The sequence below is a fragment of the Lynx rufus genome, unplaced genomic scaffold (genome assembly GCF_022079265.1).
Source record: "Lynx rufus isolate CCGP_SWC_20201006 ecotype Redwood Valley unplaced genomic scaffold, mLynRuf1.p SCAF_5, whole genome shotgun sequence".
Lineage (NCBI taxonomy): Eukaryota > Metazoa > Chordata > Mammalia > Carnivora > Felidae > Lynx > Lynx rufus.
The window spans coordinates 35,611,947-35,628,170 of NW_025814867.1; the positions used below are offsets into that span (position 1 = coordinate 35,611,947).

Genomic DNA, 16,224 nt, shown 5'->3' on the forward strand with positions numbered 1-16,224 from the left:
TAAACCTAGAACCCCCCCTTGCTAAGCCTTCCCAGGGCCTTGTTGAAGAGCATTGCCTAGAGCCCATGGTTTACTCTCTGCATCTCACCCCCTTCTGGCGGTTTGGGAAGGACGGGCCTGTGTGCCAGGTGAACCCATTCCCTCTAATGCAGGCTGGGCTCCAGGTGGGAAGCCTGCCTAATCACTAGTGTAGGAACTTAGGATCCTCTGATAGCAAACTTCCAAATGCTTCTTTGCCTGGAATCTTTGGAGGAAGTGTGCAGAACAACATGTTAGGAGTTCAGCTTTGCTAACCGGTGAAGGCACGTGGAGGGTGCTGTGCTAATTAGCATGCTGTCTCCCTCCCCAAGTGCCTTTGTGCTGTCTGTCAGCTTCTGCTTGGTAGATACTAAACACTGTTAAGGCAAATGATATCATGACTGACAACTTAATAGATGTGTTCTTGAGCTGAACGTGCTCCCCAGCGCTCCAGCCAGATAAAATTAACAGAAGCCTTTAAGACCATCCTTTTTCAGGCTGAGGCTTGGGAGAATGAAGTACTTGCAAGAGCCCCCCTACTCGAATGAAAGGCACGGAACTTGGTCCGATTGAAGACTAGGGGATTGGATGTTTGTCAACAGGCTACCAGCTGACTTGCTGGGGAATAGATATTTTCACAGTTATTTCTGATGACAGATAAAAATTATAAGTGGTAGAGACAAATACGATTCTTGTTAATGTTGAGTAGGGCTCCAAATGAGGGCTGACATTAAAAGCAATCCCCTTAGGCGACTGCTCTCTAATTCTGATTACATTGAAAGTACGTACATTTTTTTTTTACTTCTTTTTTAAAAACAGTTGTTTTCAGAGCCCATGAAACCAAAGATACCAAGGCAGTGCAGCTTAAGTTGGCCAGAGTAGGCTCAACGTGCATTTTTTCTGGAAGTTAGGTGATGCTGGACCCCTCTCTCTCTCTCTCTCTCTCACTCACTCTCTTTTTCTTTATTGAGATATAATTTAATATAAACACACACACATACATAAACACACACACATATACCCATGATACCATCACCATAACCAAGGTGCTAAGTATATTCATTACTTCCAAAATTTTCCTTGTGTTCTTTTGTGGCTTTTTTTTTGGTAAGAACATTTAACATGAGATCTATCCTCAACATATTTTAAAGTGCACTGTATTGTTAACTACAGATGCCATGTTGTACAGAAGATCTCTAGAACTTAATCATCTCGCATATCAGAAACTTTATACCCATTGAAAAACAATTCCCATTTTCCTCACCACACAGCCCCTGGAAACCAACATTCTGTTCTTTTCTATGAGTTTGACTTATTTCGACACCTCATATAAATGGGATCCTGCAACATTTATCCTTCTGTAACTGGATTATTTCACTTAGCATAATGTCCTCTGAGCTCATCCATGGTGTCATAATGGCAGAATTTCCTTTATGAAAGTTGAGTAATAATGGATAAAGAAGGTGTGATGTATATATGCCCTGGGCTCCACTTTACATCCCAGCTCCATGCTACATTGTGCCTGAAATTCAGGTCATACTAAACCATCTCTTATTATTATTATTCTCAAATTAGTTAACATACAGTGTAGTCTTGGCTTCAGGAGTAGAACCCAGTCATTCATCACTTACACCTAACGCTCAGTGCTCATCCCAACAAGTGCCCTCCTTAATGCCCATCACCCATTTAGCCCATCCCCCAACCACCTCCCCTCCAGCAACCCTCAGTTTGTTCTCTGTCTTTGAGAGTCTCTTATGGTTTGCCTCCCTCTCTGTTTTTATCTTATTTTTTTCACCCAACAGGCTGCACATTCTCCTGCCTCTGAGCCTTTGCACACAGCTTTTCTTTTGCTGGAAACTACATCCCTTTCTTTCAGCGCTTGATAGCTTCTTGTCATCTTTGAAGAATCATTTCAACTTACATCTTCTGTGAATAAGGTCCCCACCTCCAGTTGTCCCCCAGGAAGACCATTTGCTGCCCCAGTACGCCTGATGTTCCTTGTCCATTCCTTGGCGATTTTGTCATCTTAAGAGTTGAATTATGGGATATTTCCTTACACTGTGATTTCTTTTAGATGAGAGGATATATTTTTACTAAACCCTCTGTAACCTGCTTCTAGCAGAGCATCTGGCACATGGTGTCACCTCAGTAAATGTTTATTCAGTGACTTTAGACAGCTATAAATAGGAAGCGTGAGTAGGTGGACAGCCCTTGGGCTATGACAGGACAGAGCCTTGATTTCAGATTCCTTCTCTGGCCCACAGGAGTTGAGGAGCCATGGGGAGACCTCACCGTCTCTGTGCCTCCTGATGCACATGTGGGAGACAGTGATTCCTAAACACATAGGGTTTCTAAGAGAAATAAATGGCATGAATCAGTTGCTCTGCGCAGCACATATGGGCTGTGTAAAGCATTTGCTGGAAAGATCATAGCTTCTCAAGGCAGTTCTCAGAGAGAAGCTCTCCAAATGGTTCCAGAAAGGCTGAATCATTGGAATAAGTGCATAGGCTCCCAAGGGGTTACTTAGAAGCAATCTCTCCCAACTGTTTGAGAGGACGTTGATATGTGTTGGGAAATGCAGCTTTGCTTCCTACTACCTAGGCTTATGCTCAAACAGCACCTTGCCCAGGGCTGCCCCAGCCCCAGCCCCAGCCCCAGCCCCAGCCCCAGCCCCAGCCCCAGGGTCCTGGTGGCAAATTCTAACATATTTCCAGCTTTGTCTGCATGTTCTGATCAACCCTTTGCAGTTTAACAAGCTCCAGGCAAGTTTCCAACGCCTCTTCTAAGCACAGGAAGGTTTCTTGGGTTCAAAGACTATCATTCCTGGAGCTGGCAGAAAGATCTTTCTGACACATTCCACCCATGTGGGGCAGATGGTGTTACAGAACCTTCTGCCTGATGAAAATCATTGCCTGTGATTGAGATTGCCCACCTCCCGTGATGGCCTGCCATTTCAAAAATGCTTTTCCATAAGAAGCCTTCCATAAGAAGGGAGTTGGTTTGAGGCACTTGGACATGTAGCACCAAAATGTTTGGATCCATAGTGCAGACCTGGGAAGACCTTTTCCCAGGATCCCCTGAGCCCACCTGTCACTGCCTGTGAGGTATATTCCCCATGCTCCCTACTGGTTTGGAAAGTCTGTTGATAAATATATACAAAGGGGCACAGAATCCATTACAGAAATGAGAAAAAACTGGAGACAAGTGGAATTTAATAAGTTCAGCTAAGCATATAATAAGTTACAATAGCTGGGATGCCCTGAATTTGCTGAACACACAGTAAGGGAGGAGGAATTTAACTGTAGTTAAAATGCAGTGTGCAAAGCAGGTTGTTTTTATTAGGAAAAGGATATTATACAAATAGAAAAAGCTCAGCAAAGCTTTCTTAGGGTGTCTATGAAAAGCAGGAGGGCTAGTTCAGATGAGGCCAGAGAATGAGCAGTGCCCGGGGAAGGGAACTGAAGGGGTTTCACGGAGGAAGCAGTGCTGTGCAGACCAACAGGGAACACCTCACCTCCTCCAAGGCTCCTTGAGGTTTTGCTAAATAAAGCAGGTAGGTAATTCAGAGGAAGTTCAATGGGAGGAAAAGATAACCAGAAAGAAATTGTGTTGCACCTACAAAGTAGCACAAGTAATATAGTAAACATATTACTAGCAACACACAGAAGGAAAGATCTTAATCCAAAAGAGTAACAGCCCTGGGAATAGAGTTTTCATGTGCTAGAATGGAACAACGAGGGAGACCTTGCTGGGCCTTTGGAATATTTAAGTCGGTGTAGAACCTGAGACCAACCACAATGACGTCATCCTCTCCTTCCTCCTGCACCACCTCCTTCCAGCCCTCCAGCAGTAGTGCCTCCTGAGAATGCAGCCCTGTTTGCAGAACACATCCTCAGTCATCTGTGCATTTATTCATCAATGTTATTTAGTACTCTGGGTGACAGGCTCTATTGCAGGTGCTGGATATACAGAGACAAAGTACGCACCTGACACTGTGAAAGGAACTTGTTGACTCTCAATCTGTTGAGTGAATGAATTGAATGAGCGAATGAAAGTTTGAGTGAATGGGTGAGCCTATTTGGTTATTACCCTTCCCTCATAGAGGCCGCAGTCTAATAGATGGAAACAACAAGTACAACCAGACTGCTTCCATGTATTCATATAGGAGTCTGTACAGGACCCAGTAGTCCCCTGGGGAGTGGGCCACTCACCATAAAAAGCCAAGGAGAACATCCCAGAGAGGGAGGGAGGCATCCTGAGGCCAAGCCTTCCAAGATGACCTTCCTATCTTGTGGCCACCTTGGTCCTTGCCTGTAGTCCCAAACATAGGCACATCCTTGAGGGAATCCTTGATACCTGGAATGGTTCAGCTTTTCTGCTGGACCCTTGGCCCAACTGCTTGCACACTCTGTCCTTTGCCCACTGATTCTGGCCATTCCAGGGTGACATCTGATCCAGCCTGTGGCCAAAGATCCAGGCCTGGTGCCAGCTCCAAAGTCTACCCATGTGATTGACCCACACTCCCCATAGCTGTGACAAGGTCCCTGCAACATGGCAAACAGGTAACTCGGTCACTTTAAAATCATCCTGTGCTGGGGAAGCAAATGAAGATCATTCCAGAGTCATTTGGCACTTATTAAGAGGATCATGGTAAAAGCAAACAGTTGTGTGGGAAAGGACAGGATCAGAGCAGGGGTACAGGGTCTACCACACTGTTTGTGAGCTGCTTCTTGCCACCCACTGTGGCCCCTGGGCTACCTCTGAGGGACCTGGGGCTGCCTAGAACCTTGTGAGGACCACAGAAAGTCCTCCTCTTCCAGCTGGTCACAGGGTGAGGAAGGTAAAGACAGGATTGTTGTCACAGAGCCCTAAGGAGGGTTCAGGGAGTTCACTTAGCTAGTGAGATGGAGGTGGCCTTCTGCTTTTTTCCTAAAGCCTTTAGTTGCTAATGACTTTGAGTGGGATTTGTTCAAGTGATTCTTTGTGTTCAACCTTTTTTTGTTCACAGTCATTACTCACTATGTTTAGTTTGGATATTTGAGACAGCCCAGCCTGGCATATTTCCCATCATGGTACTTTATAAATGTTCATGCTGATTAGAACTTTTATTTTTCATAATGACCCACGAATGTAATGATAATGCAAGTAATAGTCCATATCTAATGGCTTCTTGTCCAAGGGCTAAGGGAATTTATTTAATGTATTTAGTGCCAAACTCCTAAAAGAAAACTATTTAAGCTGTTGCATTCACTTATGCTTTTTTATGAATCTCTACATAATAAAAAGGAATGGCTTATCTCGAAAACTGGGAGAAAAGGAAGTTCGGGTCACTTGTGGTGACATTTTTGGATTATCTGCATACTTTCTCATCATCACAGAGCAGCTAAGAAGCTGAAGGGACTAGGCCAATGACAGGACTAGGACACTCCAAGCGTGAAGCTGGAGGTTTGCAACACCTGGGTCTTTTCCAGATGTGGGGGAATTACACCACTCAGTAGCCCATATGCAGGTCATGGGTATAGCTGGTTGCTGGTAGGCGGGAGCTTATTGGAGGCATGGGGGGGGGGAGCACCTGGAGTGTTACCCTCCAAGCCAGAGAGAGGAGCCTGTTGAGCAATCCCAAAATACTGGAACCTTCTCCTCCCAGAGCATGACTGAAATAAATGGAGAAGCTCTTGAGGCTGCCCCACACACCATGAGCCTTTTCTTCTCATCCTGAGCCCTTCACCCCCTTAGTGTCTGCTTCTGGCCATCCCTCGTCTCCATCTCTGCTCTCTTGTGCACATTCCCCAAAACCTGCTCTCAGTAATGTCCTGAGGGTGAATAAGTGTAGCTCATGGGTCCACTCTCACTGGGGTGCTGGCACAATAAACATGAGCTTTAATGGTGCAGTGAGAAACTTTGGGTGCAGGAAAATGGATTTCAGACTGAGAAAGAGTGGCCCGAGGAAATTTTGTGTCACTGAAGTCATCCTGAGGATAGGGATTCCACTTCACCCTGAGTAGGGTTGCCAGATACAATACCGGGCACAGGGCTAATTTGAATGTCAGCTAAATAGTAAAATGACTTTTTAGTAGGAGCACGTCCCAAATATTGTATGGGCATACCTAATATTAGAACAATCATTGATTGTCTATTTGAGCATCCAGTTTAACTGGGTATCCTGTATTTGTATTTGTTAAGTTAGAAAACCTCATCCACGAGACCTAGCCTTGGTGCCATCTCCTGAATGTGGCCGAGGATGAGGCACTGTGCCAGTAACAAAGTGGGTACAGGCGAGTGGGTACACATGGTGGCACCCTCCTTCACCCCCAGACTGACCTGAGCATACTGCTTCCACCTTTTGATCTCCCAGTTATTTTCGTGAAGAGCAGGTACTCATGGTCTACTGTGTGTTCAGGCTATGGTAGGTGAGGGCACACGGTTGAACCCTTACCCGCTTACTTGGAAGGAATGAACATTAACAGTGACACAAGCAGAAGCTGTGAAACCAGAACTGAGTTCAAATCCAGCTGTGCAGCTTTGGGCACATGATACTCTCTCCATGCCTCATTTTCTCGTCTGTAAAATGGAGATGATATCTACATCTTGGGTCCTCATAAGTTTTCAAAGGGAAACTTTGAAAGCGGCTGTGTGTCAACCCTGCAATGTGCTACCTAAACGCCCCTTCAATAAAGTGCCAGTTGCCCCAGCTGCTGGGAGAATTCTTGGCAGAAACAGGTTTCAGCTGTCAGCTCCTTCAGCCTTGCTGCGGCTGCAGGGGGGCACGTTGCCCAAAGTTAACCCCCTTCCTGAGGGCACCCCATCCAGGGACTGATGAATTCAAGGGTGTAAAGGCTCATCCATCTGAGACCAACCCAGGACAACTTGGAAAGAGCCTTTCAAACTCTAGAGCATCACAGCTTCCCTTCCTCCACTGCCCTTCCTGCATCCTCTTCTCTTCTACGGCTGTTGATAGCAAGGGCATTCCTAAAGAAACATCCTACATACTACACCGTCTTAGAGTCTGCTTCCTAGGAAATCCAACTTGTGACAGCATGGTACGATTCAGCCCTAGCATAGAGTATAGGGGCTGAACCCATAGACAACTTTAATGACTACAACAAAAGAATGGCAACGGTAGGGTCAAGCGTACAATACCGATCTAGTTTTATTTACACAGCATCTCCTGCGCCTTCTTAAAAAGGGCCTCCTTCCTGGTGGTGATGTCGCTGACATAAGATTGTGATGAATGCAAGGCCTGTGTCTGCCCCTGTGCCTCTCTTGGTGGTAGACACGGGCCTGGAGACACACCACATGCTCAATAAGTGCTTGGGCAACATTTACCAGCTTGGCCTCAGAAGATCAGATGGAGATCAAATTCAGGAGAATTTGCCTATCAGCGTGTGCAGAAGAGACTGTGAGTGGCTGCAGCTGAAAATAAGGGGCTTGGGGATACTCTTGGCCCATAAAATAAGGTCGTGTAGGAAGAGCCCCTAGAAAATGGTGGGTGAGAAGTGTAAGTCAGGGCTGGAGAGAGAGCAAGGCAAACCCAGGAAACGTAAGGTGTCAGAGGAGACGAGGCAATAAGTGGGGGCCAAAGGCAAGTGGAATTATGAAGTGAAAAGCCTGTGTGCCAGGCTGAGTGTGATCTTTATATCCAGGGTGATGGGGGCTGCTGGAAGGAGGGGAACAGGTGTGGTCCAAATTGTGTTTTAGAGGCTACTCTGCCTGCAGCAGCGAGGATGCCTTGGAGGGTGCAATATGAGAGATGATTGGAGGCAATTGCCACAAACACTTCCATGGGCAGTGACGGGGGCGGGGCTTGGCCTGGGCAGTGGGCATGGAAAGCAGAAACCCAAGAGACATTTATAGGAGGGACGATATGTAGACAAGGTAAAGGACAGATTAACAGATGGGAGAAGGAGGAGTCGACGTGGATATCTAGGTTTGGATCTTCCCTCATCTCTTTGCCTACCTAGCTCATCATGCAAGACCTGGCTGAGGTCCAGCCCCACCTCTTGAATGCCTGCAAAAGTAGGTTCATTATTGACTTCCTCTTCCTCTGAAGTTGCTGCAAAACTGTATCTGAGCTCCCCAGTTACACAGTTAGAATTCCGAATCCTCTTCTCAATTTCTCACGTTGTTGGGAGCTTCTCCGAGCATGAAGCCATCCCCTGTCTCCCCATCACACACACTAATTCTATACTTCTTTGTCCAGTGGACCACACTCGGGTCTCTCTCAGAGTCTCTTCCCATGCTGTTCTCTCTTCTGGAATGTCCTTCCATCCCTCTCAGCTTTCAGGTCTCAGTTTACCTATGTCACTTTAAAAAAAATTTTTTTTAATGTTTATTTATTATTAAGAGACAGAGACAGAGCATGAGTGGGGGAGGGGCAGAGAGAGAGAGAAAGACACAGAATCTGAAACAGGCTCCAGGCTCTGAGCTGTCAGCACAGAGCCTGATGCAGGACTCCAACTCACAGACCACGAGATCACGACCTGAGCTGAAGTCGGACGCTTAACCAACTGAGCCACCCAGGCGCCCCACCTATGTAACTTTTGAATGGTGGTCCCTCCCAGCACCCCCACATAGGTCACTTCCCTCTGACATATATCCTCATAACATCTTATACTTTTTTTTTTTTTAGCATTTACCCAAATTACTAGTGTAATTACGTAGTGCTGTATCTCCAACACCTAGCCTAGCCCCTCCCCACTTATCATAGTTACTCATTAAGTAAATATTTCTTAAGTGAAATTGTTTCTTGTACACTACACTGTGTACATGGGCAGTGGGCATTCACATTCCATTAGCCTGGTCTTATTTGTGGGTGGAAGCCATTTTGCAAGTTACTTTCTGTGAGATGAAGCCTCCCTCTCCCTCAACGCCCTTGAGTAAGCAGCCCCCATTTCACACAGGTTTGCTTTACAGCTAGTTCCCTTCCTTTATGCTTTAGTAAATCCCATTTTCTCCCATTCCTTACTCAGTCAAGTTGGACATAATCCACATCTCCAAGACATAAATGCTTCATGAATCCGAGAGATACCTCCGGAGAGCCTGTTTTGCACAAGCCCTGGGGACAGGCCCTGAAGCCAAGATTTGTCCCCACATGCACTAACTTCAGCTCAAATGTTCCCAAAGGAGGCCTGAACTACCTGTGACTGGAGCCACATTGGCTGTGGAGCTTGGGTGCCTGCCTGGTTTATGTAGTGTCTCAGAGAGCTTGCTTTGTGAGGATTTTAGAATCGCATGCCAGAACGCGGTGTGGGGCTTGTTAAACTCCTGTAGAAGAGGAGATGAGGTTCCAGCTTACACTGTTGAGAGAAAAGGTCCTGGCACCTTGTCCCCTGTATGCTCCTCTCAGCTTCATTTCCGGTCCCTGTTGCTCAGACTGTGTAGGCAGAGGCTGTTTCATGAAGACATGGGGGTAGAGGAGCAGGTGCACTCATTGGCACGGTGAATACAGGGTGCTGCCAGGCAGTTAAAAAAACAAATCACCCTACATAAAAGCATGGGGATGCTCTGCCTTTGACTGTGTCACTCCTTAGGGCTAGAGTCACCTACCTGTGGTAGGAATTTGGCAAGAGCTCTGGCTTGGAGCTTCAGCATTCTGCCCAGCAGTGGTAAACAGAGAGCTCCCCTTTACAGTGCTGAGGTAGGCTCTGCTAACTGGTCTCCACCAGCTCAGACCATGGATGCTATGGAAAGAGCTATGGGGCCTGAGTGTACCTGTGTGTGTTTGTGGGGCCAGGGGCCAGGGCGGGGCAGGGGTGAGATTAACAAATCAAGGCACAGGTAAATCAAATAGACCAATTTCAAAATCATTACCTCACCCCTGAATTCCTTCTTGGAGAGCCTCATCCTTTGGAGGCTAAAAGACCTTGAAAGTTCTCAGATTCTCTTTGCAGGAAATGGGAGCCTTGAAATGGAGAGTGTCTGAGCATGATCCATCACTGGTACCTTGGGGACAATAGGGAGGGAGGAACAGAGGAGAGTGATGGCAGCATGGGAGATGAGAGAAACATCATGGTGGACATGGGGCTTCCCAGAGGGAGCTGAGCTGAGCTAAAGAAGGGATTTACAAGAAGAAAGGGGCTGGTGTCAGAAAGACATTTTTCTGATCCCACTGATAGTTAGGATGGGTGCTAGTTCATTTACTGGTGCCTTCCATGGGCCAAACACTGTCTCAGCTGTGGAGAAACAGTGATGGACAAAACAGATAAAGCCTCTGCTCTCAGGGTTTCTATTCCAAAGGGGGCTGATAGACCATGAAAAAGTCAAGAGTTACAAAGGGTAATTTCAGGTGTGATCATTGTAATGCAAAGAATCAAGGTGTGATAGGATGAGTTGGGCGGTGAGAAGATACTTCAGTGAGAAGATATTTTGAGGTCTTCTGGGAGGGTTTATTTGAGGTCTAAGCTGAGGGCTGAATGATGAGAAGGGACTAGTCATCTCATAGTGGGAAAAGTGTTCAGGCAGAGGGAACAGCTAGTACAGATACCTCAAGCTAGGGCCGAGCTTGGTAAATCTGAGGAGCAAAGGGGAAACCACTGTGGCTGGGGCAGAGTGGGTGAGGAAAAGAGGTGGGAGATGAATCAGGAATGGATCTTCTAGACTATAGGAATAAGTTCAAATTTTGTCTTAAGTGTGGTGGGTAGCCTTGAGAGGCTCTAAGCAGAGATGCCCATGGCCTGCTTTATTATCAGATTTGCATTTTGAAATCATCACTCTAGAAACTCTGTGGAAAAAGGATTGTAGGGGACAAGGGTGAAAGCATGGAGGCAAGTTGGAGGGTTCTTTGTGAATTTAATCAAGAGATGGTATTGACTGGGGATGGGAGATTGGCAGGTGGAAGAAGAGAAGTCCCACATTCTCTTATGTTGGTATAGAAATGGCAGAACCTGCTGATTGGTTAGTGTGGACAAAGAAGGACTGTTGGTTGGTGAAAGGCAGGAATCAAAGTGCCTCCTGGGGTTTTTGCTTGAATAGCAATAATGGTACCATTTTCTGAGGGGAGGAACAGGCCTGGGTGGGAAATCAGAAGTTGCCTCCTGTTCCCAAGTGGCAGCCAGAGGTGAGGGTTTCCTGAACATTTGAATGGGAATGATAAATTATACCTGGTCAGGGACTCATCTTTAAGAAAAGAGCATGCAACTCAGATTCAAAAGCTTAATTCTTTGATTTCTTCCAAAGCCAGAGGCTGGGTCTAGGGCACCCTGAATATGCCTAGGAATTCTCTTTGCATTGTGCATTGGAAAACCCTAGGGGATAATAGCTAAATGACCACCATGCAAACATACCTTCAATCTAATTCATTATGCATTTGCTGAGTGCCCATTATCAATGATTCTCACAGTCATGGAATAACTAGTAAGTCAAGGGATTCCAAAATTCTGGGACAGAGGCATGAAGGCTCACTACTATGATTATGATCTGTCTCAAAAACAATTTCCAAAATTGTTAGGCCTGAGATATAAGAGTAAGAAGCTGATTTTATATCCTTATCCATGCTTTTTCTCTCTCTTTTCTTAAAACAGATTTAATACCAACCCTCCTGGAGACAATCTTATTTACCTTTGTCTTGTCCTACCTTCTCAGCATAGATACATAGGCTGGATATATAATGTTCTTTGCATTCTGTAGCTCCCCCATTCATTATATCCATTACTTCTCCTAGCAGAGAGTTGGCAAATGAGTTTCATCTTATTGATTAGATTTGCTTTTATTGATTTATAGAGTTTGCTAGAAACATTGTGTTGGGAAAGAGTCTGAGGTCATGCCCAGACTCAGTGGGATTGATTACCCATGCCCCTCATGGACATGAGAAGAGAGGTTCTGTCCACTTGTTCCAAGATGTCCTAATTACATTTTACCTATGTCAACAAACCCCAGATATTTCTAGGAATATACTTCTCCTCAGTTTCATTGTTCATGCCTAGAATAGAGCTCTGTACATCATAGCTTCTAAGTAAGTATATATTGAATGAATAAATAAAGTTATTGAATGACTAAGTGAATAAATAAATGAGAGAATTTTTTTTTTAAAGTTCACTCTGTGGGGGCTGAGAGCACGATCAGGCACCCTGTGTGCCTGGCAGTCATGAGAAAGTGTCTCCTAAACTTCCAGCCACAGGGCAATCAATGAGGGCCCCAGCTGCTAGGTGTTGAGACATCTTGGCTCTGAGGCCATGACTTCCATAGGCTGTTTCCAGCCAATGACTGAGTGTGGGGATACTGGAGGATCCTGGGACAGACTTACTCCTGGGAGACATGGGATCTGTTTGACTGCTGGCTCTGAGTTGAAGATGGCCTAGGGCCTCAGCTTTATCAAGTTCCACTTAGATTTCATGACAGAATAAGACTGCTTCACCCAGTCTTCTCTTTTCTCCTGCATGGGACTTAAGCTTGCATTAAGGTCTGAAATCATGTCCAGCCTCCTCTGGCCCTTTTCCACTTTTCCCTCATTCAAGTATTTTCCCTTGTAAAATCCTTGCATGTTTAATCCCATCTTGGTATTTTGTTTTCATTTTTTTGAGGGCCTGGACTGACATGTCCTGCTGACATCAGAAGAGACCAGGACTCTGGGCAGCAAGGGAGGGCTTGCTCATGTCCTTTGTGAAGTAGAGTGAGTTCCTGGATAAATGTCCAATGGGAGGAGGCATCGCTGTTGAGAAATCCAATCAATCCTTATGAAAAAAAAATGAGAAAATGATGTTGAGAATTAACATGTAACTTTTTATAAATGTCTCAATTTTTGCTAATATACAGGACACCAAATAATCCACTATCAGTGGCATGATACCCATCTTAAATTCAATATAATGAGCTCTGCATAATTAATTCCATTTATCATCTGTGTTCCTAAGAATCTTTTAGCCTCTCCCAACCCTAAATCAGTTCATTGGTACTGCATTTGTATTTTGTTGCAGATGATATGCATGTCTTCTTTCCCATCCAAATGTCCTGTGACAATGTGATTCCATAAGATAGGAGTTACTTTTCCTCCTGTGACCTACTCAATTCCATGTAATTCTTCTTATAACATGCTGCACTGCTCCAGGCCATTGTTTATCTTCTGCCAATTTCCTTTATAGACCTTGTCCATCTTTTCTCTTTGTTTTTCTTTTCCTTGTTTCTTCCTTGTTCAGTTATCCCCAGAAGTAGTGTTGGTATATGTGGAAACCAGCATTCTCTTGATCGATCAAACGTTATTCAGAAGTAAATATGTCCAAACCAGAAACGTTGGTTAAGAGAATTTATATTTGGGGAGGCAACATTGTGCATGGGGTCTTCATACAGACAATCGACACAAGCAGAAAGAGCGTATTCATTCATTGAGCATTTAACACACATGTGTTGACTACCCACCATGTGCCATGCTCCCCCACTTCCACAGCACCCAGGAGACCAGGGATCTCACCCATCTCTTTTGGGAAGGATGCCTTAAGTAAGCATTGGGAGACTCTTCTAGTTGGCAAATACCTGTTCTATTTACCGCTAGGAGAAATTGACACCTTTAACAGTGGAGTTACCCTTTAAAATCGCTAAGATCATGATTTCTCTTTTGAGACACACTGGTTGCCTCTCAAACACTCTGAAAATTCAGAGTACAGATTTATTTCAGAAATTCATCACGATGCTTTTAACCTTTGATGCCTTTTGCAGGAATGATTTATGAAGTTTGTTTCTTTTTATGGCGGCTTCTCCAACCAGGTTGCAAGAGATATAAGGACTGTGATTTCAGACAATTATTCTCTTGACAGCATGCGCTCAAGTTCATACAGCAAGAGAAGATGCTTCTCTTGCTTTTTCCAAAAGAATCTGAAGCTCTGTTCTCTGCCCGGTATAGCAACAATTGGTGTGCAAGCAGTTCAGTCAACCAGTTGCTTTTCTTTCACATCCAGAACCAGAGAAAGGACTGATCTTGTCACTATATTGATCAACTTTCCTCCAACTGAGTTGAATCTAAGAATTGATTATGTGAATCTCGCCTTGACAACTTTAGATATCTTTTCTTTCTCTCCCTCTCCTCTATATCCTTGTTCTCTCTCTCCTCTGTCTTCTCCATTCACGTCTGTTCTTTTTCTTCCTACGTAAAGAGTATTATGCTGTGAGTCCTTTGCCAGGTCACAGAGCAAATTCGTTTGGTCTCAAAACACTTTAACACTCATATCATTGAAAATCCCAAAGAGTTCATTTTTTTTGTGGATTACGCCTGTAGCTGTTTATTACATTATTAATTACAGCTGATACAATTTAAAATATGATTTTATTGATTCAGTTAAAATAATAATAAACCCATATGATATTGACAAAAATACTTTCTCTTAAAAACAACTATGTTATCCAAAGTAAAAAAATAGTGAAGAGAGTGCTATTGTTTTATAGTTTTGCAACTGTCTGACTTAATAGAAGAGAGCTGAATTCTCTTATCTGCTTCTGCATTTAATCTGTTGTGGTATCATGTTATATAACCTCTGGAAAATTCCATAGGGAATGAGAGCAAAGGAATCAAATAGTATCTCAGTACTTTTATGAATATAGTTTTGACTTTGTGAACCCTCAAGGGTCTTAGGGACACCCAAGAGTTCCTGGGCTGTACTTTGAGAACTTCTGTACTAGGGTTAGAGATACAGACACGGAAAACCCAGCATCTCTCCCCACCATCGGCTAGAGGAAAGACACAAAGGACATTTACAGCCCGGTATAGTGCTTACTGTGCTAAGGATAGGGATGGGGCTACGGGAGCACAAAAAGACATAATTCAGTCTTGCGTGCGTCCTCATGGGTGGAGGGAAAGGGGAGGCTCAGTGAATACTTCCCTGAGTCACTGGTGCCTGAGCTGAGCTGAGCAGGGGATACTGTAGACATTTAATTGCAAATGGAACAACCTTGTCTGAAACCCTGCCACTCAGGGCTGATCATGAGGGTGACCTAGGGTATTTAGCTTGCAGCTTTATTAGGATCATGTATTTGGTAGTGGTGGAGGGGAGGCTTTTTTTTCTTTTTCCCTGTCCTCTGCTATCGATATCCCACAACTTCCCAGAAAGGAGCCAGTTAGTCCACATAAATAAGAAGTGAGATTGGCCTGCCAGTGCTTTCTTTTGGAAGCAGTGAGAAGCAGATGGGCATTTTGCAGTGAATATACTCTAAACCAGATAATTGCCATTCATTGTTCTGAACATCTTGGGATCTAAGGCATGAAATGGAATTTGCAATAAAAATTTCCTATCCTCTGGAACAAAGTTGATATCATAAGCCACAAAGGTTTTATTTATTAGTTTGACAGTAGAGAAACAAAAATATAGTGTTTCTATCTGAGGTTAAAAGGAATTTACACTGTCACCTCAAATCCTTTCCCTCATTTTTGAATATAACATTTTAAAAAATTATTCAGTGAGTGTGATGGTTAGTTTTCTGTGTCTATTTGGCTAGGTTATAGTATCTAGTTATTCAATGAAACACTAATCTGGGTGTTGCTATGAAGGTTTTTCGGAAATGTGGCTAACATCTACAATCAATTGGTTTTAAGTAAAGGAGATTACCCTCAATAATGTGGGTGCACCTCATACAATCAGTCAAAAGGCTTGAAGAGCAAAAACTGAGTTTTCCCAGAGAAGAAATTCTTTGTCAAGACTGTAGCCTCAACTCCTGCCTGAGCTTTCAGCCTGCAGACCTCTGCCCCATAGATTTCAGATTTGCCAGCCTCCATAATCATGCAAGCTAGTCCTTTTATATATGCATATATACACATACAGAAATGTATACACACATACGCGTGTTATGTATATGTACACGTATTTATCTATCTCTTTCTAGCCCCTATTGGTTCTGTTTCTCTGGAGAACCCTGATTGTTGTCCCATCGATTTCATTCTTGGCTATTTTGTCCCCTTGTGCTCCCACAGGGCACTTGATCCAAGGCTGGACCCACAGGAGATGGAAATAAATGTGCTGTTGCATTGACCTCTGGACAGGGGGAAGAATAACCCGTTGGGGTGGGACTCTCAGTTCCTCCATTAGGGACCATTTAAGCACTTGACTTGACTGATTTAAGCACTCAGAACCTCCATAACCTCACCCATGAAATGGAGTCTGTGCTTTCCTCTCACAGGGATGGTTGTAAGGATTTAATGAGATTACAGCAATAGAGCCGGTCACATAGTAGCAATTCCTGATTATGTTGAGCAATGGTAATTACAGGAAGAGTTTTAGACAATTAACA

General features: G+C 44.3%; 1 protein-coding gene across 1 annotated transcript in view; it reads left to right on the plus strand.

The window, feature by feature from the left end:
• The first annotated feature begins 7,245 nt into the window (after window positions 1-7,245).
• CLSTN2 (calsyntenin 2) overlaps window positions 7,246-16,224 on the plus strand; it is a 397,891-nt gene continuing 388,912 nt past the window's right edge. Inside the window, exon 1 of the mRNA XM_047100142.1 lies at window positions 7,246-7,417. Within this exon, the coding sequence (XP_046956098.1) occupies window positions 7,246-7,417 (172 nt within the window). The remainder of the gene's footprint in view (window positions 7,418-16,224) is intronic.